The sequence below is a fragment of the Falco rusticolus genome, chromosome 1 (assembly GCF_015220075.1).
Source record: "Falco rusticolus isolate bFalRus1 chromosome 1, bFalRus1.pri, whole genome shotgun sequence".
In the NCBI taxonomy this organism is placed as follows: Eukaryota; Metazoa; Chordata; class Aves; order Falconiformes; family Falconidae; genus Falco; species Falco rusticolus.
In genome coordinates this window covers 10,715,027-10,729,300 of record NC_051187.1, presented here as the reverse complement: position 1 = coordinate 10,729,300, position 14,274 = coordinate 10,715,027, and the positions used below count along the sequence as shown (strand labels likewise).

At 55.8% G+C, this 14,274-nt stretch overlaps 1 protein-coding gene across 1 annotated transcript; it reads right to left on the bottom strand.

Annotated features, from left to right (window-relative positions):
* Positions 1–280: 280 nt before the first annotated feature.
* On the bottom strand, positions 281–11,434 carry LOC119153842 (TBC1 domain family member 24-like). Its single transcript, XM_037400755.1, has 7 exons — positions 11,392–11,434; positions 8,503–9,538; positions 8,040–8,198; positions 5,896–5,959; positions 4,348–4,443; positions 3,380–3,656; positions 281–2,505 (listed from the first exon to the last, which is right to left on the bottom strand). Exons 1-7 carry the CDS (start codon positions 11,432–11,434, stop codon positions 2,360–2,362), a joined length of 1,821 nt encoding a protein of 606 aa, XP_037256652.1. The 3' UTR covers positions 281–2,359.
* Positions 11,435–14,274: the final 2,840 nt, after the last annotated feature.

The window sequence follows — 14,274 nt, the reverse complement described above, 5'->3', positions numbered from 1 at the left end:
GCCGTCCTCCGGCCCGCTCCACCCGCTCCCACCCGCACCGAGAGCCCTCGGGGGGCGGCCGGGTCTGCGCTGGCCCCGCTGTGGGCAGGTGGCGGCACGACACGTGGAAGATCCCATTATACCCCATTACATGCCCCCTCTGCTTCCCCTGCGTGGTTTCAGGGGCTTCTTTTTCTTTATTCTCCAAGAGTTTTGAACTTTATTCAGTAACGGAATCAAGTGTGAGAAGGACGGAGTGTGGCGTCCCTCTCAGACATAGCGAAGGTGCCTGTCGGGGCAGGCAGGGAGCATGGCCGGCAGCTGGTGTTGGCTGTGGCGCTGGGCTGCGGTGGGTGCATAGTGCCAGTGCCCAGCACCGATGGCCCAAAGGCACTCGCTATGCGCCCCAAAGGTGCTCACTACGTGCTGGTGCCTAGTGCTGACAGCCCAAAGATACTTGCTACATGCCCCAAAGGTGCTCGCTACGTGCCCCAAAGATGCTCACTACGTGCCCCAAAGGCGCTCACTATGTGCCCCAAAGATGCTCGCTACGTGCCCCAAAGGCGCTCGCTACATGCCCCAAAGGCACTCGCTACGTGCCCCAAAGGCGCTCGCTACGTGCCCCAAAGGCGCTCGCTACATGCCCCAAAGATGCTCGCTACGTGCCCCAAAGGCGCTCGCTACGTGCCCCAAAGATGCTTGCTACGTGCCCCAAAGATGCTCGCTACGTGTCCCAAAGGCGCTCGCTACGTGCCCCAAAGATGCTCGCTACGTGCCCCAAAGATGCTCACTACGTGCCCCAAAGGTGCTCACTACGTGCCGGTACCCAGCACCGATGGCCTGAAGGCGCTCACGGGCCCAGCCACCGTGTCAGCAGCACCCGCACCGCGCGTACCCAGCCTCTGGTGCCTCAGTGCAGTACGTGGGGCGTGCTTGCTCTTTGCAAGGAGATGCTCTGAAGGCTGCTGCGAGGTCAGGCTGGGCTGCTAATGACGGGCTGTGCATTTCCAAGCGTCTCCTGCATCCTGTACATCTCTGGGTGGAGAGGTGAAACAGCCACTTGGGAAGGGAGAGGGAATCCCATGGGAAGCTTTCAGCCAGGGAGAAAGTCCAGGACATGATCACAGAAAGAAATACATACTGAGGACACCCAAGCAGACCTTTTAAACTGAAGGGAAAGAGTAATTCTGTGGGATTTTTTCACTTGAGCTCTGTGGGCAAAGGCCAGGCACAGGGGCACGGAAGGCTGCATCTCACCTCCTCATCTTACATGGATACCCTTTGAAGGCTCTAAGTAACTCCTAGGTCTGCCACATGGCTGGTTTTGTCTGAGCTTGTTGTCATCATCTGCTCCTGCCCGAGTCATCTTGCCATCACTGGAAGCAGGCACCAAGGCAACGATAGCTCCTGCTCTGAATAGCTCAAGAAGTGGAATATATGAGTGATAAAACCACAAGTAGAAAGTATATTTGGATGTGGGAGATGTTCTCATCCTGCAGCCAGAATATCTCTATGGTCTACAAGCCTCCTGCGAGGGTTGCCTTGTCTGACTGAACTACATTCACGTTTCATGTTTTAAAATGGCACATCTCCCATTGTCCTGACCCCAGGGAGTCAGGGCCCACTGGTTAAGGCTCATATGTTTTCACTGCTCGCAGTCTTAGGTCAGCCCTTTGCAGTGAATATAGCTCCTCAGTTTAATACAAAAATGATGAGGCAGGTGCACAGCTGGGGGTTCTTGCTGGCTGCCAGTGTGTAAGCACCAGGCAGGACTTTGTTAATCACTGATCAGCAGTTTCAACTGCGGACAAAAAGAGTCTCTTGCACTGTGCTGGATGGTGATCGGTCTGTGATCCCAGGGGAGTCTTGATAACCTGCAGAGGCTACAAAATTCTGCATATGGCTTGAAGGGTGGCACTGGGCTTGGGACCCCAGCGAAGTGGGGTCTGAGAGTGTTTCTGGTCAGCTTTGTGCCTTGGTGTTGGGTTTTGCCTAGGCTTAGAATTCCTGTATAATCTGCCTGTGCTGCAGTACCACTGGTTTGCTGTTGAGCCCCAAGCTGCAAACAAGCCAGGGAAGTGTAAGAAACTAGACCGGTTCACCTCCCCTCCAGCATCCTAAACCGGGACAGACTGGGTGGAGTGGGCTGGGTCCAAACTGTTGGAAGGGACCTGAAATGTCCCCGAAGGCAGCGCCCTCCTGGCACCGTGTTGCCCTCTCTCCACACCACCATGAGGGCTGGCTGTGGAGGGGAGGATGGTGAGAGGAGGTGCCTGTGGTGCTGCTGGCAGAGACCACAGCTGGCAGCTGGGCTGGTGGCCAGAATGGCAAGCAGTCCCCGTCTCTGTGCGGTGCGGTGAGGGGCTGTTTCCCACAGGACCTAGGCATTTTGAAAGCCCCACACTTCCAAGAGCTGCACCTTGAAGTTCTCCTGGCAGAGTGGAGGGTTGTCGAAGGTCTCACAGTGCTCTGTGTGCCCCCAGAGCAGGTTGGTGTCGAGGGACAGAGCTTGGCCTCCCCCTCCACCTGAAAATGCAAGCAAGACGGTCAGGTTCTGCTCTCCCCATCCCGCTGCCCAAGCAGGGGCACTGGCGCAGCCGATGAGGTCTCTCAGGATTGCACCCCTCTCTCAGCTTTCTGTCCTTTGGCCACAGTGCAGCGCTGGGCTAGGGATGCCCTGACTGCCTTCTCTGCTAATTGGGATATCAGCGTGGAGGCAGAGCTTCCAGAGAGCTATCTGCAGAGCAGCCAGTGCGAGAGGTTGCCCTGGCAGCACAAGCTGAATTATTAAACTACTTGGAGAGCTGGAGAACAAGTAAAGCTCCTTGCATCCCTGCAGCCAGGCTTGTCCTGATCCTGTTCCCGGGGGTTGCTGGAAGGGAGGCAGAGGCAACTGTCAGTGCTGCAGGCATTTCTGACTTGCTGCAGTCCTCTGCTGAACCCACCTCGGTGGTGGCGGGGCACAAAGATTCAACCTCCATGCTCAAGCCTGACCTGGGAGACAGCACCGCAGGCAGGCAGCCGGCACATCTGCTCTGGGTGACTGTGTCTGGCCCTTCCCTGGGCTGATCCCCACCTACATCTCCTCTGCATCCTACGCAAAACGGAGGGAAGAGCTGGGAAAGGACACCCAGCCTCAAGGGTGCCAACCTCACCAGGAGGTTTGGGCTGTGCTGCTCCCCCTTGGCTGGCAGAGCCCCTCTGGGGCTCTCAGAAGGAGCATCCTCCCTCTTGTGCAGCTTGGCACTCCTGCTAATTTAAGGTGACTGACTTCAACTTGCCTGACTTTAAACTGATATCCTAAACCAGGAGGTCTTTGCCTTTACAGGCAACTCAGATTTTAACTTTTCAGCCCAAGCAGCAGTGTATCAGTGGGGGATGCCCACCATTCGGTCATTACCAATAACGATCCCTTCCTGTGACCCGGACATGAACATGGAAGCTGTTTTGGAAGGCAGAAGGAAATGCCTGATGGCCAGAAATGGGGAGAGACGGCCTTTCCTCTGTGGCGTGGGCACAGTAAGACGGTTCGAGCTGGTGCTGCAGCTCTCCAGGGAGGAGCCGAGGAGGGATGCAGGAGAGGGGGAAGGCGACCGCTGGCGTGAGCGTGGCACAGCTTTGGCCAGCTCTGGCTTCTTGATGAACACCCACTCATACCTCTCTGTCTCAGGACGCACCTGGAAAGCAGGAGAAACGTGGTGAGCCCTGTGCTTTGGGGCATCTCTGTTGCTGAGGAGAGACAGTGCTGCCTGGCCCAGTGGGTCGGGGCCAGATGCTGTGTGCCAGGTCTGGACCTGGGGTAGGGAAGGGACAGGGCATTCTGGCAGTGCCAGGGCTGCTCTGGAGGCAGCTGTGGCTGGGAAGTTGGTTTTGTCTTTGCAAAGCACTGCCAGAGATGGGCAAACCTGCAGTGCCGATGTTGCCAGGTGGGTGCTGGTTGGATGCTGGCAGGGTACTGGATGAATGCTGGACTTTGCCCCCAGGATCTCTTGGACCAGCTCAGCCTGCTCCTTCTGCAGGGATGCCAGAGCTGCTTTGGCAGTACTCCATCCAGGAGCTGCCCAAGGAAACAGGGCAGAAACCCACCCTGACACGCATGCTGCCCTGCTGTCATCCTGGGAGGATGCTCCAAGACCCACCCAGGGTTACTGCACATTGCCTCGGGGGCTGGAGTTCCTTCTCTCTTTCTCTGATACAGCACAGCAATTTCTGTGCTGCTGCCTCCTGCCAGGGCTAAGGGGCAGCAGTTGGGACCGTGATAAGGAAGCAGCTCGGTGCCACCATGCCCTGAGTTGTCAGAGGGATAAAGGAAAAAGCAATTACCAGACAAACCCATGAGTGTAAACCCAGAAATAAAATGTGACTTACAGTGAACACAAAGCACTCCCCTGTCCCAAAAAAGCCTGATGTTGCCCCACTCTTTTTCCTTTCACTCCAGTCAGAGGAGAGAAATGCCCCGCACACCTTTGGGAGAGAGCACAGGGAGGCAGCCGTCAGCAGGTGAGACGGCTGGGACCAGAGCAAGCCCAGAAACACCAGCCACTGCTCGTGTCTTCAGGAGGGCAAGGGCTCTGCAAGGGCCTCAGGGGGATCGGAGAGCCAGATTCTGCTGTGCCAGCTAAATCCTGTGCTGACAAGTCGCTGGTGCTCTGGGCGTGAGTCCGCTCAGCCTCAGTGCTTAAGGGGGGCTCTGGCTGCTGGGGGCGGGGGGGTTGCTCCATTGCAGTAGAGGTGGTTGCGGTGAGCTGGGGGCCGGTTCGGTGGTGCTGGTGTGCTCCCCAGCAGCAGGAGCTGTGCCTCCCACTGAGCCCAGCGAGCTCCCAGCCAGAGAAAGGAGCAACTGTGCGGCTCAAAGCATGGTGTGAACAGTATTGCATCATGCTGTGGAAGGGCTATAGGAGGTCCTTGTCCTCAGGTGACCCCTGGACAGTGGCGAGGTGGTCACCTGTTTTATGATACTTTAGAGAAAATGTGGTTTAAAATGGCAAAGGCTTCGGTAACCATTTTATTTTTTTTTTTTGACCTAGAAGGCTTTTAACCAAGCCCAGGGGTCCTTCCACCCACGGTCAGCCCGATCCTGGCATGGACATCCCTGACTTGACCATGGCTGAAGGGTCATGAGTGAGAGGTGGGACCTCATGCCTGTCCTTGGTGCTAGCTAAGGGATAAAATGAGCTAAAACGTGTAGGAAACAAGGTTTTCTAAGTCACCTTCTCTTGTCTGCACAAGGCCCTAGGGGGTAGCAGGGTGTTTATCTCCGCACCACGCTGAGGTGTCAGGCTTGGCAAATAGGACTGGTAGGTCAATAAATCTTTGGGATGCCTGAACAATTTACACAACTTGCCCCCGCTGTTTGATGACGAGTGGAGACATAAAATACAGGTTTATGAGCCATTCTCAGAGTCCCCAGAAAGAGGTCTGGCTCAGGGGGTTTTGCAGTTATTTCACGACTTTCAAATATTGTGGAAGTTGTCCTTATTTCTCCTCCATTTCCCTTGTGTGTCTGCTCTTGCAGTCAGAGAGAGATCCTTGCATTTAATGCATTGAAAACAAGTCCTGGCTCATGCAAAGCATCTGCTGACTTCAGGGAAGTCTGCTTAGCAAGGACTTAATGATTTAGCTTGTATTTACAATAAAAGAGTATCACTTGTGAACTCTCTCCACCTCACTGACCCCCTGTTTCCCCCCAGCAGCACACTTCAGACTAGCTGGTGTCTGAGCTGGTTCTTGGTGCTGGGGGTGACTCTAGGTGCAGTTTGCTCTCTCCTGGGGGCTGGGGCTGACCCCAGGCAGGGCAGGAGAGGGACCACACAGCCCTGTAGCTGCTCCAACAAGTGCCAGTGTGGTCAACCACCCTTTCCCCTTCCCCACAGCTGCACCAGCGCAGCCCACTACTCTGCTTGGGGAAATACTCACCTCCCCCTCTGTGGTTTTTATGAGCAGCACCGTCGGTTCGTAGCCTTCACAGCATGTGTAAAACCTGCAGAGATGAGCAAGGAGGCTGGATCAGTGGCGGTCTGGGGGCCAGGAGCAGCATGCCATGCAGGGAGCCTGGCCGTGCGGCGAGCACTGGGCTGTAAAGGGACAGTGGGGAGCGGTGGTGGCCCCTCAGCCTGTTGCTGTGCCAGCAGCTGGCCCAAGGGAGCTCACAGAAGGACAGCAGCAGAAACTTGTCATCAAACAATCCTTTATTGCTGCTATGTTGCTATGAAAACTCAGCCTTTATTTTCTTCCCTTTTTTTGAAGGAGGAGGAAGTGGGGGAATCAGAACAACTCTATAGTGCCATGTACTGTCTGAATTCTTCAACTAACCAGCATCTTGCAGCACCTTTGTAGCAAACTGACTTTAAAATGTTGCATTTTTCCAGGGGAGAAATGGTAAGAGTAAGAAGACTTTAAAATAGAAAAGAGCAGCCCAAAAGTCTAACAATAAGTCGTCAGTAAGATTTTTGTGGAATCACTGAGAAAATTATTACTTTCTTAGTTATCACTTTAAAATAAAATCTTTTTGTCTAGCGGTTCTATGAAGTAGGCTTTCAGTTTGCATGTTTATGTAGAGCAGATAACTCTGTGAAATACATTAGTTTTCGAGTTTCATATGTGGTCCATAAAACTAGACTTACTAGCTCAGTGTGTGGTTATTTCTGTGAAATTATTATAACAGCTTTGAACAAGGATTTGCATTACTATGGTAAAATAGCTAACAGGTTAATAGGGACTGGATCGTCTTACAGGTCTTTTCCAATCTAAAAGATTCTATGATTCTGTGATTTTGTGTAGCTCCAGCAGCTTCATTTCAGGAATGGAGGGAGTTGGCTTATGAGACTTCTCAAGTCATCATTTTTGCTTGGTGAAGCAGGTAATAGCTCAGATAAATCCAAACATTAAATCCTCCCACCCCTACCCTGGGGCACTGGGCTGGGGGGATGCTTCCTGGGGGGAGTTTCCCAAATGACCTTGTTTTTAATCTGGATGTGTTTCCTAATCTGGGCTCTGCATCCCGTTGCTGCCTTGGGAAGGTGCAGGGCTGTGCTTCCCGGGGTGGGGCTGCCCCGCTGTGCTATGGGTGCCTGCTCACCTCTCATGGGCTGGGAGTGATGCTCGTGGTGCTAATGGAGGTGCTGCCATCGTGGCCCCACCTTTAAACATCACCCTGAGAACCAGAGCGGCATGGGCAGCATCCACTCCCTGGACAGCCTGGCATCCCTTCCCAGCCGGCCGTGAGCTGCGTCTCAGCAGAGCAGTGCTCCAGCACTGGGCATTGCGGGGATGTCCCTGCTTCCCACCGCACCCGTTGCTCCATGACCGTGGCAGTGGGCATCACTGGGCTCTACTTTGTCTCCAGTGCTCACACTGGTCTTTCTATTGCAATTTGGGGCATTGGCCATGATGCTTGGGCTCTCTTAACTTGTGTTTCAAGCGTTTGATGTCTTCCTCATTGCAGGGTGTACCCACACACTGTCTGCCCCTGCCCTGAGCTCTGCCTGCTCTGTGACTGCAACCTCTCAGCTTAACATGCTCCTGCAGAGGAGCAGGTTTGGGTTTCCTGCCTGAAAACATTCTTGCAAAGGCAGCCTCAGCCCACTGGAAGGCTTTTGCTGCTTCACAGCTTGGGAAGTCAGTGGCAAACTGATTTCCCAGCTCAGTTTCGAGCCACAGCACTGACTGCAGCATCCAGCAGCATGCCTGTGCTCCGCACCACTGGGAGGGAGCTGGAGCCCTGGCCTGGGCATGGCGTGCTGGCTGGCCCTGGCTGATTGTAGCATGCCTGGCACGGCGCGGCAGATGGGGATGTTCCCCTGCACAGCACATGTGCAGGGCTCGATGTTCCCTGTGCTGAGCTGCTGATTGCCATCTGACTGAGCTTCACCCCCTCCCCTACAGCCAGCACTGGCCCAGGCCACATTCAAGATCTTGAATTGAACCCGAGAACCCTCAGGTGATGTCAGATGTACCCCACAGACATGACATGTTGCTCCTTTCTACAACACCAACCTCTACCCAGTTTTACTCCTCACCAGTCTGACCCAACCTGACCCGATGGGCAGATGAGTCTTTACCTCTGCAGGCTGCACCCATCTTCTGAGGTGGAGAAGAGCAGCAGCGGGGGGAAGAGGGAGAAGCGCTCAGGGATCCAGGACCAGATGATGCGCATCTCCTGAGCCGTTACAATGCTGGAGCTGAAGTTCTGCATGTCCACAGCCAGGTGGAAGGACTGCCTGCATGAGGGAGGACATCCATTATGGCCAAGCTGGGGTGCCTGTCTGCTTTTAGGGGTGCAGCCCCCATGCATCAGATTTTGTCACGCTTTTTGCATCATGAGCTTTCTGTTAACATCTCTAGCTCTGACTGCACAGTGCCTCCTGACAAGGTCCCCTATGAGGGGCTGTGAGGCACCCAGCACAGCCAAAGCTGCGGGAGATACCTGAAGCCCGCCCCCCCCCCCCCCCCATGTTGTATCTCCACTGTAACTCATATTTTGTCTGCTCAGCCCCAAGAGCTGGCAAACAGAGTTCTCCTTACCTTCTCTGCACCATGGTTATGCCCCTCTCCATTAACGCCTTCCTGTTGGCCATCTGGAGAAGCCAGATTTCCTTGCGGGAGAACAGCCGGATGCCAAAGGCTCTCTCTAGGAGTTTGTCAACAGTCACGTGCTCAGCAATGTTCTGCACAAAAGCCTGCAGGTCTGCCTTGATGTCGGTCCCCTCCAGCTCGGCAGCGGTCACTGAGAGCCTGTACTGCTTCAGCAAGGCCAGAGCAATGCGGTAGAGGACCTTCTGCCCCTCCAGCAGGTAGACGTCAAAGACACGGATGGCGTAATTGAAGGGGAGATCATGAAAGAGCCATGACAACCATTCAGAGTAGACCTCAAAGACGTTCTCAGAGGTGCTGGCTATGAGTTTGTGAGCTGCTGGGCAGTGCTTGTTGGCCAGATCCCCAAAAGTCATGCAGGAGGCTTGGTGGGCCAGGAAGGACTGGTCAATGTAGCTGGTGTGGGGAGCATTGCTGGCGATGAGGCGAGAGATGTTCTCAAAGCACTGAGCTTCGTCTTCACTGTAGTGCAACAGCAGAGCCACCAGAGAGGGGAGGATTGGGCTGTAGGTTATGTCGGGAAAAAGGTTGCCGACACAGATGAGGATCTTCTTCAAGGTGGTGACCCCTTCCAGGTTGAGGCAGTATGTGGGCATGGAACATCCTTCCAGGAACTCAGGCAAAGGGTGGGAGCTCACACTTGGCTTCCCAAAGAGCCGACTGGCCACGTCCCTGTAGACAAGGGCATCTGGGGTGACGAGCCGGCAGGCGACCTGCTGGATGAGCTGGTGGTAGACCTGAGCTCTGAGAGCGCGGCTCGCTGCCCAGTAGCCTTCTCTTGCCAGCTTCTTCAGCTCCTTCGGGGGCTTACTGAGGATGTCTCGGGGGATATGTGCCTGTTGCTCCGGGTCTGGCATCCTGTCCCAATCCACGAACTGTCCACAGCCCAGACAAGAGGAGGCGTCGATGTCCCAGGTGTCAGCTTCGGACGTGATCACGATGGTGACTGGAGATGAGCCAAACATCTCTGTAGGACAAAGACCTTTTATTCAACACGCTTCAGTGCCCCAGCTGACAGCGTTTCACCCTGGCTGATGGCGCTTTGAAGTCTTACAGCAATGTCTTGTATTTCAATAGTTATTCCCCCCACGCCAAGGGGAGGTTTTCAGAAGGCTTTGCCTGGCTGGAGCTGCTCACTTTGCCCTTGCCTGCACATGTTGGCTCCGGCTCTGGGTGAAACCACTGCCTAGGGGCTCAGGGAAGCATGGGGCCAGGTACCAGCTGGGTGTCAGAGGTGTTTCTCCACACTGTGAGGAGCCTTGCATCCCTCAAAAAGCCCCTGAATTCCCAGCTTGTGACCTGCTGAGAGGGAGGTGCAGAAAGCAGGGACACAGTCCCGGTTCCCTGGGGATAACAATGGGACAGCAGCGTTACGCCACTGAGTATAATGAGCAGCTGAGTCCCAGCCCAGCATCACGGGCAGTGGGGGCACAAATGATGCTGGAGCTGAGAGGGACCATTTGCATTGTGTCACCACCCAGGGACAGAGCAGGGCAGGGGGCAATGTCCTGTCCAGGTCTGGCAGCCCAGGACCAGGCTGCTACAAGCCCAGATAGAGCAGGCAAAGCCAGCCTCGGGTATCTGCCCTCTCTCTTACTGCCTCCTGAAAAAGTCTCCTGATCCCTCTGGCCACTTGGGTACCAGAGAGAAGGTGCAAAGAGAAGGTGCTGCAGCAAAAGGGGCTCACCAGGTGTGTGGGGATGGTCTGTGGGGTGTGGGGATGATCTGTGGGATGCCAAAGGGTCCCCATTTCCTGCATGCCCCCATACACGTGGAAAGACCCCATCCAAGGGACAACACGCAGGGTCTGCAGAGCATCTGGGAAGCCTCTTGGAGGCAGAAGGTCCCCAGCCCCTTCCCCTGGAGAGGCTCCCACAATGGCACCGTGGCAGGGCTGTGGCAGCCGCCAGCCCTGTTCTGGGAAGAACAGAGTTTGAGCTCCTCCTAGAGCGAAGCAAGTGGCATTTTCCCTGGGGTTGCAGGAGAGCTCAGCTCCAGACCCTCTACAAGGAGACAGTTGTCTTTGCGTGGGTGAGTTCTGCTGGGCGGTGATTAATTGGCAAGAATAAAGTTGATTAGCATACACGTTAATTCTCTGATGTATTTTTCTTGGATGCGCTCAGTTGGGTTGGGGAGTCTAGGATGGATTTGCACTGAACCAAGCCTCTGCTCTGGCCCCAAGGGGACGCGGGGGGACAGCGTGGTCCCAGCCCTGTGTACTGTGTGTGGCAGCACGTGGTGGCACATCGAGGGGGTCCGGGTGCCTGGGCTGCTCCCATGCTGGGTCTGGCTGTGGCTCCTGCTCTCCAGTTCAGTTTGACCCCTGCTCAAGCTCAGCAAAATCAGCAGATTAGGTCCAGATCTGGTTCAGGGAAAGGGCAGCCGTTTTAACGGGTTGCTGCTCAGCCTGAATCCCTGCTTTGAACAGACAGAGCCAGAGTGCAGCCACGCAGGCTTCTAGCCATAGAAACCAGGCTAAAATGAACACTGGGGCTGAAGCAGGGCTGTTTGCACCACCGTGGTCCCCAAATTCACCTTGTCCCTGCAGCTGGCCGCATACCATTGGTGCTGCCCTGCCCAAAGCACCGAGGAGCATCATCCTGAGCCCACCCAGCCGCTGGTGCCCTGACCCAGGGTGCTGGCTGGTGGCTCCAGCTCTGCCTGCCCTGGGACATGCTGAGGGTGATGGGGAAGGAAATGTGGGTCTGCTCCAGCCCCTCTCCTCAGCTGGATGTGATCCTGGCATGAGCAGGACCAGCAAGAACCTCCTGCATCCTCCCCTGCACGAACGTGCGGCTGCCCTGGCTGCAGCTCACTCACCTTGCCCGGTGCCCGTGTTCTCGCCCTGGGCCGGCTTGGCCATGGGGAAGCCACCAGCCGCCCCCCCCGGGGAGCGGGGCAGGCTGAGCCCCACCTGCAGCATGTGCCCTGGCTCTGGTGCACGCCGCTGCCGGGTCCCCTCTGTCCCCATCACCTGCCCTGACTTTTAAGGTGAGTGCCAGCCCGCTGGCACAGGAGGTTTATTTGGGGTAAACACAGTGAGGGGTGGAGCAGCTCCCATGCCCACGTCGCCCCTTCCCACCCCAATTCTGCACCGAGGCTGGGGAAGGGGATGTAAACACCCCATGGGATGAGATAACCATCAAACCAGCAACACAACCATTAAACTTAATAATGTTTTTTCCCCAAGTATAACCTTCATTTTCCCACTCTGGGGTTCACCCCCTTCACCAGCGTCATGGGGCAGGGAGGGTCCTGCAGGGGGGGGGTGGGGGTGGCGGGGTGGGGCCGCTGCAGCCGTCGCCTGCCCTTGAACAATGGAAACGTCAACACAGTGAGTGGGTTTGCAAAACCGCTTCCCGCTGGATGGTCCCGGAGGAGTCAGAAAGAGAAACATGTGAGCAGCAAGTGCCAGGAACCAGGAGGAAAGGGAGAGACTGGGGCCATGAGGAGCAAATCATGTCCTTCTGCAACCGGCTCGTGTACCCTTGGGGACGCTCTTTGGGGATGGGTGCGCTGGGGCTATGCTGGCTGTGTTTGCCACATTACTTGAGCACCGGCTGGCAAAACCACCAGGGGAAATTTGGGGTGATGTGATTTGCACCCTGCAGCACCCCATGCCTCCTACGTACTCGGTTGCCCAGCGGGAGCACAGGGCATGATTGTTGCAGGCACAGTTGTGGTGCTCCAGCATTCCCGATCTGTCCCCCTGAAAATGGTTGCTATTGACTGACTTTTAGCTTCAAAATGCGATATGGAATTACAGACCATATGCTGTATTCACAGACAAAAGAGCTGACTTGAAGGAAAGGTACCCTCAAACAGTTGAGAAATGCTGCCAGCAACATTGCACCGATCAAGCATTGCTACCTGGAGAACTCACCGTTCCAGCTGCACATAAAAAAGGGCATTTTTATAGGCATCTTAAATTTTTTCAAGTTTTTTTTCTTTTTCCCCTTAGAATATCGGATTTTTTCTCTTGTGATAACAGCAAGTGCAGGTTGTTCCTGCCTTGTTTCCCTGCCTGCATGTCTGCAGGGTCTGCCTGCACCTGCAGCGCATCCCTGGGCACCTGCCGCACCAGGGGTCTCAGGGTATCTGCTGAGCTAGAGCGGTCCCTCTGCAGACCCTCTCCTTTCTGGACAAAGCATCACCTCCACGATGTGCCAAAATCTGACAGGAGTGTCACGGCTGTCCTGTCATCCCTCTCCTGCCTTTGCTCCTGGGAAGCTGGGAGCCTGTGGAAGCAGGTTGAGGGGCTGTGTCAGCGAAGGGCCCCCCAGGGTGCTGCGCTGGGTGGGTGGGAGGCGAGGGGCTGTTTCCCAGTGGGAAGCTCCTGATCTGCACCCAGTGTCAGTCTGTGTGCTTGACTGTGGCTCAACCCCATGTGCTGCACCTGAAGCGGGGGGTGATGCCCCCCAGCTCTGCTCCTGTGGTCCCCACGCCACACCCCACTCTGGTTCCCAGTGTCGAGGGAGGGCTTATTCTCTCTCCAACTCAAACCCTTTTGCCCAGGCTTTCACAGCAGCAGCTCCTGCTACCTTTCCCAGGACCTTGTCAGCTGCATTCCCCTCATTTGCTTTTTGTAGGGCAGTGGCTGCCTCTCCCTTCCAGCTCAAAGCAGCTTGACCCCCCCCGCAGCCCCCCGCAGCCCCCTGCCCACCCTGCTTCCCGGCAGATGCTCTGCTCCACAGCAAGACAGGAGATGGAAGTGAATCAGGGACGGCGTGAAATGGATCATCTCTTCATGCGTTTTTAATGGCAAAAAAAATTAAATATGTAGAGGTCGTGCTGGATCCGGATGAACAGCGTGGCTGAAGGCCATAAATGTTTTATGCTCCGTGCCCACGAGAGCAGCCAGCCTGGCTCGGGTGAGCGATGGTAACAAGAGCCACCAGCCTGGGGACGCAGTCCACACTGGGGGACCAGGGCCAGCGGGGCTCCCCACAGCGCCCATGCTGCTCCCCTTGGTGCCCAGGACATGTCTGGCACGTGAGCCCTCCTCGGCCACAGGTTTTCGGTGCTGAGCATCGGGCTCAGTCCCTGTGCCGCAGCCCTGTCCCGCAGCAGGAGGGGGGGTACATCCCTCCTGCCCCCCCAGCCATGTCTCCCAGCCCTGCCCAGCTGCTGCAGCAGAGCAAATGTGAAATGAAGTGATGCCGGGGGGTGCTCAGCACCCCACAAAACCAGCCCCGGGGGCAGCATTTCTCCGGCAGAGCTTGCTCCCCATTGCATGTGTGGCTCCTCTTCCTCCTGGCTTGACAGCCACCCCATCCCAGCGGGTTCGGTGCTGCTCCGAGCACTCGTGGGGAGTACAGTGGGCACAGCAGCCACCTGTGAATCCGCTGGCGAGGACGCACTCGTTATCGTGACACGCCACAGCGGTGCAGTAGCAGCCCCATGTTACAAGGGCAATAAAACATCGCTGCCAGTGCCTCACTGCTGCTTTTCAAGCACGCCTACTGATGTTTGCATCTGCATTGACTTGCATCATCAATAGCACCCCCCCAAAAAAAAGGAGAGGACAAATCCTGGTGGATCAGGTGTGGGAAAAGCTCTTTGGGCTTGGAAGGAGCTTGCTGCAAAAGCAAGAGCCTGCGCCCACCGGCCAGTTACTGCAGAGCCCTTCGCAGCCTTTGCAAACAAAATATTGACAGTGTCAACACTGGCCAGTGTGACGGTGTCTTCCCGGCAGCCCAGCCC

Excerpts from the sequence above, each read along its gene's own strand:
- LOC119153842 (XM_037400755.1), bottom strand. The coding sequence starts at position 11,434 with ATGGCCAAGCCGGCCCAGGGCGAGAACACGGGCACCGGGCAAG. Across the intron at positions 8,199-8,502 it reads ATAACCATGGTGCAGAGAAG|GCAGTCCTTCCACCTGGCTG; the intron begins GTAAGGAGAACT and ends TCCCTCATGCAG. Across the intron at positions 3,657-4,347 it reads GGGAGTGCTTTGTGTTCACT|GTGCGTCCTGAGACAGAGAG; the intron begins GTAAGTCACATT and ends CCTGCTTTCCAG.